Source organism: Halichoerus grypus, chromosome 7 (assembly GCF_964656455.1).
Source record: "Halichoerus grypus chromosome 7, mHalGry1.hap1.1, whole genome shotgun sequence".
Lineage (NCBI taxonomy): Eukaryota > Metazoa > Chordata > Mammalia > Carnivora > Phocidae > Halichoerus > Halichoerus grypus.
In genome coordinates, this window is record NC_135718.1 from 73,086,841 (window position 1) to 73,100,334 (window position 13,494).

At 41.7% G+C, this 13,494-nt stretch overlaps 1 protein-coding gene and 1 long non-coding RNA gene across 4 annotated transcripts in view; one reads left to right on the forward strand and one right to left on the reverse strand.

The window, feature by feature from the left end:
• LOC144382578 (uncharacterized) overlaps nucleotides 1–13,494 on the reverse strand; it is a 43,414-nt gene that overhangs the window by 15,526 nt on the left and 14,394 nt on the right. The window lies entirely within an intron of this gene.
• The window catches only part of EDARADD (EDAR associated via death domain), an 81,176-nt gene continuing 71,603 nt past the window's right edge, over nucleotides 3,922–13,494 (forward strand). For all 3 annotated transcript variants that reach the window (XM_078077750.1, XM_078077751.1, XM_036074114.2), the window contains exon 1: nucleotides 3,922–4,633. Coding sequence is in view for 2 of the 3 variants with exons in the window: in XM_078077751.1 (XP_077933877.1) it covers nucleotides 4,580–4,633 (54 nt within the window). In the remaining variant the exon portion in view is untranslated. The remainder of the gene's footprint in view (nucleotides 4,634–13,494) is intronic.

Sequence of the window (13,494 nt, forward strand, 5' to 3'; positions counted from 1 at the left end):
CAACCCTCTGCCTCAGAGCAGAGAGACCTCAGTCTGTTCTTCAGTGAGCTCTCCAGGCCACACTGTCTCCGTTTCTGTCCGTGCTGCTATAAACTGCAGTGGCCTGGGTTGTGCGCCCCCCCGCAGCGCTCCCAGTCCTGCCTCCAGGTCGGGACACATCTCTGCCCTTTGCGCTTCTAAAACCGCCAGCCGCTCCCAGTTCGCGTGCCCGACCCCGCCGCTCCGGGTTTCCGCCCTGAGGGCTGCAGTTCGCAGGCGCGACCCCGCCGCTCCGGGTTTCCACCGCGGGGGCTGCCCTAGAGTCCTTTCCCCGCCGCTACCGGTCTGCGAGTCTGTGCCCGTCCCCAGCGTGCGAGGCTGTCACTCACCGGCGGTGTAGGATCCCCACGGCCAGGCACCCTCCCGCTGCCGTTTATCCTCCGATATCTGCCTGCGGAATCACGGCTCCCCGCTTCGTACCTCAAAACCAACTGCCTGCGATGTTCTGTTTATAGAGATCCAGATCTTCTTACATCTCAGGCTGGTTTCGTGGGTGCTCAGAGTGGTCTGGTAGATATCCAGCTCAATTCCGGGGACCAGATGAAATAGGGTCCCCTACTCCTCTGCCATCTTTCCCCCTGCAGTGACTGTTATGGACTGAATTGTGTCCCCCAAAAGTCATATGTAGAATTTCTAATCTCTAGTGTGACTGCATTTGGAGATAGGGCCTATAAGGAGGTAATAAAAGTTAAATGAGGTCACGAGGGTCCTAATCTGCTAGGACTGGTGTCCTCATAAGGGGGAGAGACACGACAGCTCTCTCCCTGCCTCCTCTCTGAGTGCCCACAGAGAAGAGGCGCAGTTGAAAAGATAGCTATCTACAGGCCAACAAGAAAAGGCTCGCTGGAAACCAACCCTGCTGGCACCTTGATCTGGAACTTCCAGCCTCCAGATCTGTGAGAAAATAAATTTCTGTCATTTAAGCTACCCAGTCTGGTTGTTATGGCAGCCTGAGCAGACAAAAATACACTGATAAAGCCTTCTTTCAAGCTTTGGAGAAACTTTCTATACACTGTGCTCCATGCTTTTGGGTCTAACCCTTCTCTCCATAGCTGTTGCTAATACTTGAGCCAGAGAAGTCATAAATACTAGGAATGTTGGAATTGGATAGGATATCAATAACCATCCAACTCAGTATCCTCAGCTATGAAGAATTCACACACACACACACACACACACACACACACACAGTACAAACGTGGTTATCCCGCTTAATTACACCAGTGATTTCTTGATACCCAAACCCAAATGCCAGCTCCCCTTTAGAGTACTAACCTCATTGCTTCCCTGTGACCTACCCACCTCCATGCAGACCCAGGACCTTATACCTCAATTCCTGCCAAGCCAACAATAAAAGTTCACGATTCAGTTCTTACCTCTCGTGCTTTATTCATTACCTCCTAAGGTCTAGTAACCCCACCCTCCTCTTCTTTCAAAAAAAAAAAAAAAAAATCCAGTTTCCTGGGAACCTTCCAGATGTTTTTTACCCCTACAATCTAGTGGACAACAATGTACCAGAACCTCTGAGTGACTATTAATGCCTATTGGTCACACCGTGTATGCTACGTATTTGGTACCCTATTCTGTGTTCTTAACCATCAGGGCTTTGACTTCTTGCAAAGGCCTCTGAAGGCCCATCACCTGCAGTAGATTGTACGTAGCTGAAGGTGGACTTTAACTAGAGTCTATTATGCAAATACCTGAAGCAGTAATTCCCTTGAGCAGTGAATGAGGCATGCCCACCTCCAGAGGTCTTGAGGTCCTCTCTTCAAATATACACATTCACTCTGAACAGTCATGCCCTCCCTGAGGGAAAGGATGACCATCCAAAATCAGCATGTGACCTCAGAGAGTTGCTGCTAGACTGTGCAGGCAGTGTTAAAGTCCCCCCAGTTCCTTGGCCTCTCTCAGTGCTAAAAATCTCCCTTTCTGTACACGAGCTTCCTCTCAAAATTCTAACCAATCAATAGAGGCAACTGGGTAATTTTCTATCTACATAACAAAAGTTCAAGGCTATGTATTTTGAAGCAAATAATTTTGTACTCTATTGGGTTTGCTATTTTAGTAGACATATGTGTAAGAGAGGCAGTTAGAGAGAACTTTTGATGTACCAATTTAAATCTGAACTTATTCTAAGTTAGTCATTTATTCCCTCCCCTCTCTCCAGTGAATTTCTTTCATGTCCTTAAGAGAACTGAGAGTTCTTACATAGAATATGGATGATCAGCATGACTCTTCGGTGCCTTGCTTGACCAAGATATAAAAGTATACAAACATCAACTTTCAAAGGATTACCTCCAGCAAAGTCTTATGCTTACCATAATGTTAATTTTAAAAATTAACAGTTAAAAAATTAACTGTTTAGATGCAGTACAAAGAATCGATGTTTGTCATTTCTGTAGCAAATTATTACTGGTTTTTCATTCATCTTTGAGAATCCTGGTGAAGATGTTTGGTTCCCTTTCAAGTACTGAAAAGAAGATACTAAAAAATATTTGGAAGGGCTCCTCTGTCACTCTTTCCTACCATCCCCATTTGTACATGAGGAAAGGGGGTGAAAACCTGGAGTGAGGAGGCCAGCAGAAAATGAAAGGGGAACTGGCTGAGAGACTAGAACCGAAGCTTCACCAAAATATAGCCTTTCAGGAAGTAGAAAATGGGATATTTGCTTCCAGCTTGGAGCAGAGAGTATGGGAACTTTACCCAAGAAACAAACAAAATCCTGATGACTATCAAGCTCAGGAGGAATGGGGTGGGGTACCCAGGTGACCAGTAGGTTACAAACCTTGACTCTTCCCATTTTCCTTAAAAAAAAAAAAATTAAAACCCTGCAGTTCCCTCCTCCTCATCCCCCTCCCTCCTGCAAAGAGAGTAAAAAACAGTGACTCTCGGTACAGAAAAATGAGTGAGACATAAACCAACAATCATAAACGTTGCCGAAAAACCAAACCATGAAAAAAAAGAACAACTTTAATATGTTTTATCCTTTTTTTCAAGAGAGAATTTGCACCTGAGTGGGGGAAAAAGTGATTAAGACATTAACATCAGTACAATTAAATTAATCATAGGGATAAGCCAGAATATCATATCATGAAATGAGAGCAGGCAGCTATGAAAAGAATTCACCGAGATCTTGGAAATACAAACAGCTACTGAAATAAAAAGAAACCTTTCAAGAGATGAGCTGAATAGCAGAATGGGCACTGCTCAAAATCAAACCAGAAAGCTGGACTATCAAGCTAAGGAATTCTCCCAGAAGGCAACACAAGGAATAAAAAGATAAAAGCTATGAATGACAGGTAAGGAATTATAGAAGACAGATCTAAAAGTTTCAGCAGAGGTCTACAGACATCCCATTGGTTTGGCTGTCATCTTTCTTGCTTATCTTCTCAGGCAAAAGTAAAGCACCTCAGCGGTTGGGCTTTTTCCCAGTTATTGTTGGCTTCCAGCTTGGAGTCTCAAAGTGCTGGTTTGGGCCCCAGTTTCCCCCCCCCACGGGATTCCCCTACCAGCACCTGTAACTTCTTCAGACAGGCTCCCCAGGAAGCCTAGGACTACCAGCGGCTTCAACGCTAGCTACCCAGTCGCCAGCCCTGCGCCTCCCCAGCTAACACTTTGGCACACTCTGCCCATCGAGCGCCCGGCCGAAGCGACGCCCCGGGACTTGAATGACTCCAGCCGTCAGATGCCAATCCAGCGAGGAGAAAGCTCCTGAGCTCCAGAAGCCGCGTGCGGAGGCGGAGATGCTGGGCACCAAGACACCGGCATCACGGTCCCGCCCCTCCACGCAGACCCCGCCCCTTTATCGGCCACGCCCCGTCCGAGCGCGGCGCCTTGTGGGAGTTGTGGTCCCGCGCGGCCGGGAGTGTGCCTCCTGCCGGAAGGCGGAGCCGGCGGCCGGGAGAGTCCGGGAACTACAGCTGCGGAGGCCGCTCCGCTTCCCCGGGGGCCTCGGGCTCCACGGCGGCCAATGAGGCAGGACCACGCGGGCCTCCAAAACAAGAGGAGGTGCGGGCGGGCGCCTTCCCCTCGGCCAGCAGCCTCCCCACCGCCCTCCCGCACTCCCGCGAGCCTCCTCGCGGGCTCGGAATTCAGCCCTTCTGCCCTGCACCTGCACAGCCCGAGGCCAGGATTCGGCCCGGACCGCCCAAAAGTAGGGCTCTCCTCCTCTCGGTCGCCTTTCTGTGACCTCCTACCTCCAGGCACTTACCAGCCACGCCTCCCCTGGCCTGAGAACTTCCTCCAGGTAGTGCGGTGAACAGTCGAGGACTCACCAGCTTTGGTTTTTGTCTCAGAGATCATCGTTCTTTGATGTAGAGTTACTTGAAAACCATTGTTTCATCTATCTTGTCCGTTCTGGGGCTTGTTTCAGGCTGGACAAGGAATCGAGTCCATATCACTGTATCTTTGCTGGAAGCAGAAAACTAACGGTGGCTTTTTTTCTTTTTTGATACTGTCTTAAACATTTTATGAAATCAACAGATCAGGATTCCAGAAAAACAGAGTGCACCAGAATTCATGCCTAGTGCTTGCTGATGAAATGATCCGTTTGTTCGCTATATTCTTGAGATTGGAGCTGATAACATCTAACTTTGTAAGTAGTACCGAATTCTACATACACGCGATAGCAGTATTTTTCAAACCCCACACTGGGACGTTTGGACTGCGATTTTTAGGCTTAATAATTAATAATTCATAGGAAGAGACAGTACTGTAACTACACGTTTACTGACTGATTCTGGTAGAAAAATGGAGAAAACAAAAAAGTTAAAGACTCCTTCCATAAAAATTGATGGTCCATTTGGTTTTAAAATTAAATACACTCAGAGGGTATTTTCTTTTTAGAATCCTGTCCTTCACATCAATAATCTTTCATTACAGATTCAGGTTACTTTTGTATTACTGAAGCACATATTCTTAAAAACAAAAAAAAAGTTTAGCATGTAAAACCAGATTATACTACGAGTAAAGAAATAATGCTGAATAGTAGATGTGCCCTTCAGAAAGAACAAGATGAAACAGGCATGTTTCTAGTCCTTAATTTCCAATCCCAGTACCTACTATAAAACATTCATAGTCCAAGTAAAATTAATTTCTGTAATTCTAAAATTTCATCCTAAAAATGTCATCATGTAACCCATAATATTTATCACTTTCAACAGCACAAACAAATCGCTGGCTGGCATTTAGGGTCTTCTTCAGTTGAGCCCTTCCACTTCTTTCCAACCTTATCTCCCATAAGAATCTTTAGGAAAATGTTCTCTTATTATTGTTTGATTTCTCACTGAATGACTATCTACACTGGCCCCTTGTCTGCATGATCTTTGTTCCCATTTCTCCTCACCCCAGCTCCCATCCAATCATTCAAAGGCTAATGATAGTTTTTAGCTCTTGTTAGTTTTGTGAACTTTACAACTCAAAAGGACCTCTTTCTCTCCTATTTCTATCTCTTCTGAACTTTGTAACACTTACTCTGTCTCAATCATTTGACTCTCCATTATCCAGCTATAGACATTATTATTTCACTATATATGTCTTACCAAGAATATGTAAGCTTTTTGAAGGGATATACCTTTTTAATGAAATGATAATTAAATTACAAAATTATCATTCATGTTATAGACAAAAAGATTTGCTAATTACTTTCGGCATAAAGGGTCCTAATTTAAAATACTGTATTCTCAGAGAAGGCCAACACATTACCACCACTGACACGGTAGCATATGGCCTTCCATCATTAACTAAGGTTTTGATAACAAGAAGCATCACTAGTAAATTTTGGTTATGGGAAGTGAGGTTTGGGAAACCACAACGGAGTGCCCTGGGCAGTCAGAAGGGGCTTGAGGGCTCATGGGGGAAGAGCAACATCCCAAAGAGGAGCTGGGAGCCTTGGGAGTGATGGAGAAGGCCTGGAATGTGTTTTGCAGAAAGCTGTCTCCCACTGGGTGTGAGCTGATGACTCTTCCAGCTATTCAAGTGATACCAAAAATCCATCATGGCTCCCATTCCCTGAGAAGATTCAACTGCCTTTGATGGGAACAACAGCAAACTCGTTTGGGAGGTGCGGTGCCTGGTGGTGGTTCCTCACTACTCTGTCAAGTTTCAAACAGGCGAAGAACTCGTTACTGTAAGATGCCAGGTTTCACCAACCCTTGTAGCTCCTACACAAGTTTTGGATCTTCCTCCTTCACCGACCTCTCCCTCCAACCCAATTCTCAAGAGTTAAAGGTTGCTCAGCTCCCTTGCAACTCACTGGTTCCAGCGTCAGGCAGGGGTCCCTCAAGCAAAGGCCTGAGTGCCTCTCAGCACCCGCTGCTCTCCCAGTGGTCTCTCCAGGAGGGGTCTTCTCCAGATCTTCTAGCAGGAGATGGGCACTTCCCATCTGCCCCTATTGCCAGACCAACACTTACCTAGCCTGCAGGGTCAGACCAGTCTGGCTTTTTATCTGTTCTCTTCCCAGTGGATACTTTGTCCTAAACGCTGTGCCTTGCTTCTGTCAGGACTCACCCTGGACTATCAAAACCCTTTTTCTTGTGCCAGTGAAGCCTAAGAAACACTCCTGATGAGTGAACCAGGAACTCGGATAAATCATATTTATCCTGAATGTTCTGTCCAAAATGAAAAATATTGACATTTTTGAGGTGCCTCAAGATCTCTGAGAAGGGAAATTTCATAGACTCTATCATGTAGTGATGTCATCTCTGATTCTGTGTCAATTTTCCTACTTTCCCAGCTAGTAATTCTCTATCTCAGAAAGCCAACTCTCAACGCTTTCCTCTCTGAAAGGCCATTGCTCTTAGAGTCTGCACATGGTACATGGTGATTGATGGTATTTGGCTGCCCTCTGTACTTTGGGTCTAACTGCTGTGGGGTGTTAGGAAGGGAAGGATACCCAGCACGTCTCTTGTTCTAAGATTTAAGATAGTTTGGGGCACATAGCAAACAATAATCACTTTTTTGTTGATCCAAATGTTCACACTTTCTTAATTATTCTATTACCATAATTTACTGGTTCTAAGATTTGTCCTCCCCCCCCATTTTAAAATCTCTTAAGGTGGCAAGCAACTTGCACTTGACATGTCATAGTTTAACAACATTTCTCTTTCTTAGCAGAACATAAAATATAGTGCATCTTACCCTTGATAAAAGCTAAGATGCAATTAAGTACTCTATTACAATTATGATTCCACTACTTTAAATCCTCCGGTGGCTCCCTGTGCCCCCACAGTGTAGTATCTCAGCTCCTCAGCATAGTATGCTAACCATCTCACCCCCAGTGTCAAGTTCTGGGCTCATCCTCCATCCCCAGCCTCCCCCTCCCACCCGATGCTGCCAGATTGGTTGTCCTGAACTTACTGTAGTTTCCCCAATGCACGGTGCAGCCTCCTGCCACTTGGAAACCTGGCACATTCATACTCATTCTTTGGCGTTGCATTCACGCCTCACCTCCCCTGAAAATCTGTTGCTAAGTGGCTCCTTCCCAGCTCCAACCGACCGTTGGCAACCTTTTATCTCCCTCTAGTAAAGAGCCTGTCACATTGTACTGTGGATGTGCCTGTCATCCCCCTGAGAAGAGGAAGGAGCGGTGAGGGCACCGAGCATTTTCAGCTCCAGTGCGGAACCCCATGCCTGGCTTGCAGGAAATGCCAGATCCTGAAGACAAATGGAGGTCATCCTCTGGCTTCAATGGGCTCTTCTTTGCCCACCACAGGGTCTGGATCAATAAATAGTAGCTGGTTATTATTGCTGTTGTTCTAGGGATTTTCCCCCATATATTTCCCAGATCTTTACTTTTTTTTACATCACTTTAATTCAGGCCTCAACCATTTCCTGATCGGATTAGATGAAGCATTTTCCTTTCTGTACCCTCGATGTATTCCATACCTAGTAATTTATAATCTACATGGATTTGCTGCATCAAATAGTTCCATCTTCTCCAAATATAATTTTGATCAAGTCACTCGCCCTTCTTAAAAGCATGTCATACCTTGAGTAGCAAACTTGAAATCTTGGCCATTGGTTTTGATTTTTGTTTTGTTTTGGTTTGGTTTGGTTTTTGTAACTTTAAAAATCCCTCCAGCACTTGGCTCTGTCTGACCTGAATTGCTTTCATCTGTTTCTGCAACAAAATGGTCCTGGCTGCAAAAACTCTCATTGTTGTCAGTGGCGCCCCCTTCTGAACGCCCCCATTAGTAGAAAGCTTTTTTTTTCTCCCCCTATGGTAAATATGTAACAACAATGAGACATTTCAAAGAGGTGATTCACAGATAAATTTCTCTAAGGGTGGGGTGAGGGTTACTCAAAAAGGAATTTTACAAGGTTTTTAAAGACACTGATAACTATTACAACTTAACATAACTCATAGTTATTATGCTCTTAACTGGCCAAACACTTGGTGGCATGCAAGAAAAAGTAACATCATTCTAGATGGTTCTAGCCGGTATTCCAGCACAGGGTCTCTTGAGGCATGGATTTTAGCCACTCGCTGGGCAAGGTATGAGGCCTGTTAGTGATTCTATTTCTTCCTCTGCAAAATGGGCCCCCAGGTCCTTTCCACCCAAATAAATAATGTGGTGATTCTCTCAGTGAGTTATACTTTGGGTTTAAACAGCCAACTGTCTTTTAAAAAGGACTTCAATAATTTTTTTTTAATCCCATATTTACTCCGATCCTGGAACTTTGTCATTTTGACCCTCTCTGCTGATTAAAATATTCTCTCCAAAACTTCAGTTATTTGCAGGTACTTGCAGTGTAGACATTCTTTACATATTAAAAAAAATCCATTCACAAGCTTCATTTACAATGACAATACCAAGGCTTCTTAGTGAAAATCTCAGGAATCTAAAAGACTACCATTTGCTATTCATCAAATAGTTATTGAGTCTGTACTAAGTGCCAGGGCTTCAGAGAATGTGAGCTGAGAGGGATGTAGCATTTTTTCCACCTTCTGCTACCATATTCATTTCTTTGTTACTCAGGGGGGGCCTTCTTTGTAGAACATATTATCTGATCTTTTAAAAATCATAAAGCTGAATTTAAATTCTGTCCCTTCATTCCCCACAACCCTTACAAAGCCAAGAAGTATTGGATGGAAAATAATTTTGTTCCATTTCTTAAGAGCCCATAGATGGCATTTTTTAACGTTATGTTTTTGAGTTTTCGTCACTATTTATTTATGTTACTTCTGCTTTGGACAGATAAACAATTGCTAACAACAATGTGAACTTCCTACAAATGTACAACCAAAAATCCCTAGGTACACATTACTCAAGCTTTTTGTCCCCTTTAAACATTATTTCTCTCTTGATATGCATTCTTGTTTTGTATTGTCTTACATTACAAATTTTTTTTTAAATAGATTTCATGTTTTAGAGCAGTTTGGGGATCACAGTAAAATTCTCTTCCCCCACATACACACAGCCTTCCCCATTATCAACATCCTGTACCACAGTGATAATTTGTCACATGCACTGACCCTACACTGACACATCATTATCGCCCAAAGTCCACAGTTTACATTAGAGTTCACTATTGGTATTGTACATTCTATGTGTTTTGACAACTGTGTAGTGATATGTATCTACTATTAAAGTATCATACAGAATGATTTCACTGTCCTAAAAATCCTCTGTGCTCTGCCTTTTCATCCTTCTCCTCCTTAACTGCTACAAACCACTGACCTTTTTACCGTCTGCATAGTTCTGCCTTTTCCAGGATGTCATATAGTTGGAGTCATATAGCATGTAGTTTTTTCAGATTGACTTCTTTCACTTATTAATATGAATTTTAAGTTTCTTCCATGTCTTTTCATTGCTTGATAGCCATTTCTTTTTATTGCTGAATCATATCACGTTGTCTAGATGTACCACAGTTTATTTACCCATTCTCCTACTGAAGGACATCTTGGTTGCTTCCAACTTTTGGCAATTATGAGTAAAGCTGTTATAAACATCTGTATGCAGCGTTTTGTGTGCACAGTTTTCAACTCTTTTGGATAAGTACCAAGGAGCACAGTTGCTGGATCATGTGGTAAGAGTATGTTTAGTTTTGTAAGAAACTGCCCAACTGTCTTCCAAAGTGGTTGCACCATTTTGGTGTTCTCACCAGCAATGAATGAAGAGTTTCTCTTGTTCCACATCATCAAAAGCCTTTTATGTTGTCAGTGTTTTGGATTTTAGCCATTCTAATAGATGTGTAGTGATATATCATTGTTGTTTTAATTTACAATTCCCTAATGATACATGATATAGAGCATCGGAGCATCTTTTCACATGCTTATTGTCATCTCTATATCTTCTTCAGTGAGGTATCTGTTCAAGTCCTTTGCCAATTTTTAAATCGGGTTGTTCATCTTCTTATGTTTGAGTTTTAATAGCTCTTTGTATATTTTTAATAACAGTCCTCTATTAGATATGTCTTTTGCAAATATTTTTCTCCCAGTTTGTGGCTTCTCTTCTTTCTCTTGACAATGTCTTTTGCGGAACAGAAGATTTCAGTTTTAATGAAGTCCAGCTTATCGATTATTTCTTCCATGGATCATGCCTTTGGTGTGTATCTAAAAAATCATTGCCATATCCAAGGTCATTTAGGTTTTCTCCAATGTTGTCATCTGTTTTATAACTTTGCAATTATATTTAGGTCTATGATCCATTTTGAGTTAATTTTGAAGGGTGTAAGGTCTCTGTCTAGATTCTTTTTTTTTTTTTTTGTATGTGGATGTCCAGTTGTTCCAGTACCATTTGTTGAAAATAATATTTTTGCTCCTTTGTCAAAGATCAATTGACTATGTGACGATATTTATGTGGGTCTATTTATGGGCTCTTTATTCTGTTTCGTTGATCTGTTTGTCTGTTTTTTGCCAATCATACTATCTTGATTGCTGTAGCTTTATAGTAAGTCTTGAAGTTTGTAGCTTTATAGTAAGTCTTGAAGTTTGTAGCTTTATAGTAAGTCTTGAAGTTGATTTTTATCAGTCTGACTTTGTTTATCTCCTTATGTTGGCTATTCTGAGTCTTTAACCTCTCCATATAAAATATAGAATAAGTTTGTTGATATCCACAAAATAACTTTCTGGAACTTTTGTTGGGATTCTGTTGAATCTATAGATCAAGTTGAGAATAACTGACATCCTATCCATGAATATGGAATATCTCTCCATTTATTTAGTTGTTCTGATTTCTTTCCTTTGGGTTTTATAATTTCCCTCATATAGATGTTATACATATTTTGTTAGACTTATAACTAAGTATTTCATTTTGGAGGGTGCTAATGTAAATGGTATTGTGTTTTTAATTTCAAATTCCACTTGTTCATTGCTAGTATACAGGAAAGCGATTGACTTTTTTATATTAACCTTGTATCCTGCAACCTTGCAATAATTGCTTATTAGTTCCAGGAATTTTTTAACAATTCTTTGACAATTTTTTTTTAAATGTTTTATTTATTTATTCATCAGAGTCAGAGAGAGAGAGAGGCAGAGGCAGAGGGAGAAGCAAGCTCCCCGCCTAGCAAGGAGCCCAATGCGGGACTTGATCCCAGGACCCTGGGGTCATGACCTGAGCTGAAGGCAGACGCTTAACCATCTGAGCCACCCAGGCGCCCTCTTTGACAATTTTTTTACATAAATGATCATGTCATCTGCAAACAATGACAGTTTTATTTCGTCCTTCCCAATCAGTATACTTTTATTTCCTTTTCTTGTCTTATTGCATTACCTAAGACTTCCAGTGTTAAAAAGGAGTGTTGAGAATGGAGATCCTTATCTTGTTCCTAATCTAGTAGGAAAACTTACAGTTTCTCACCATTAAGTGTAATGTTAATTGTATTTTTTGGTACATGTTCTTTATCAAGAATGTGTATTCTGCTGTAGTTGAATGAAATAGTTGATAGATGTTGATTATGTCCACTTGATTAATCATGCTGTTGTGTTCAACTATGTCCTTACTGGTTTTCTACTAGATCTGCCCATTTCTGACAGAGGGTGCTGAATTCTCCAACTGTAATAATGAATTCATCTATTTCTCCTTGTAGTTCTAGAAGTTTTTGCCTCATGCATTTGATGCTCTGTTGTTAGACACATATTAAGAGTTGGTAAGTCTTCTTGGAAAATTGACTGCTTTATTATTATGTAATGCCTCTCTTCATCTCTGATAACTTTCTTTGCTCTGGAGTCTGCTCTGTCAGAAATTAATATAGCTATTCCTGCTTTCTTTTTATTAGCATTAACATGGTGTATGTATCTCCATCCCTTTACTTTTAATCTATATATGTGTCTTTATATTTAAAATAAGTTTCTTTTTTTAAGATTTTATTTATTTATTTGAGAGAGAGAGAGAGTGAGAGAGAGAGCATGAACGATGGGAGGGGCAGAGGGAGAGGGAGAAGAAGACCCCCTGCTGAGCAGGGAACTTGACGCAGGGCTCAATCCCATGACCCGGAGGTCATGACCTGAGCCAAAGGCAGATGCTTAACCGACTGAGCCACCCAGGCACCCCTAAAATAAGTTTCTTATAGACAACATATAGTTGGATCTTGTTTTTTGATCCACTTCAACAATCTCTGTCTTTTAGTTGGTGTATTTAGACCATTAACATTTAAAGCAATTATTGATATTGTTGGATTGACACCTACCATAGTTGTTACTATTTTCCATTTGGTGCCTTTGTTCTTTGTTCCTGTTTTTATCTTCCTCTGCCTTTTGTAGTTTTAATTGAGCATTTTATGTGATTCCATTTTCTCTTCTTTTGTAGCATATCAGTTATATTACTTTTTTTTTAACTTTTTTTTAGTGGCTGTCCTAGACTTTGCAATATAATAACTAATACAAGCCACTTCCAAATAGTGTAGGTAGTATAAGATATTTTCTCTTCCTAAAGAACTTCTTTTAACATTTCTTGTAAGGCAGGTCCACTGGCAATTAATTCCCTCATTTTTGTTTACTTGAGAAAATCTTTACTTTTCTTTCACTTTTGAAGGATAAGTTTGCAGGGTGCAGAATTCTAGGTTGGCATTTTTTTTCTCTCAACACTTTAAATATTTCACTCCACTGTCTTCTTGTTTGCATGGTTTCTGAGCAGAAGTTGGATGTAATTCTTACCTTTATTCCTCTGTAGGTAATGTGTTTTTATTCTTTGGCTTAGTTTTTCTTTATCATTGCTTGGTTTTTTTTTTCTTTTCTTTTCTTAATTTATTTGACAGAGAGAGAGAGCAGAAGCAGGGGGGAGTGGCAGAGGGAGAAGCAGGGGGGAGTGGCAGAGGGAGAAGTAGGCTCCCTACTGAGCCGGGAGCCCGACGTGGTGCTCAACCTGGGATCATGACCTGAGCCAAAGGCAGCCGCTTAACTGACTGAGCCACCCAGGCGCCCCTATCATTGCTTTTCTAAAGTTTGAATATAATACACTTAGGTATAGTTTTTGTTTGTTTGTTTGGTTGGTTTGGTTTGATTTTCTTTTTTTG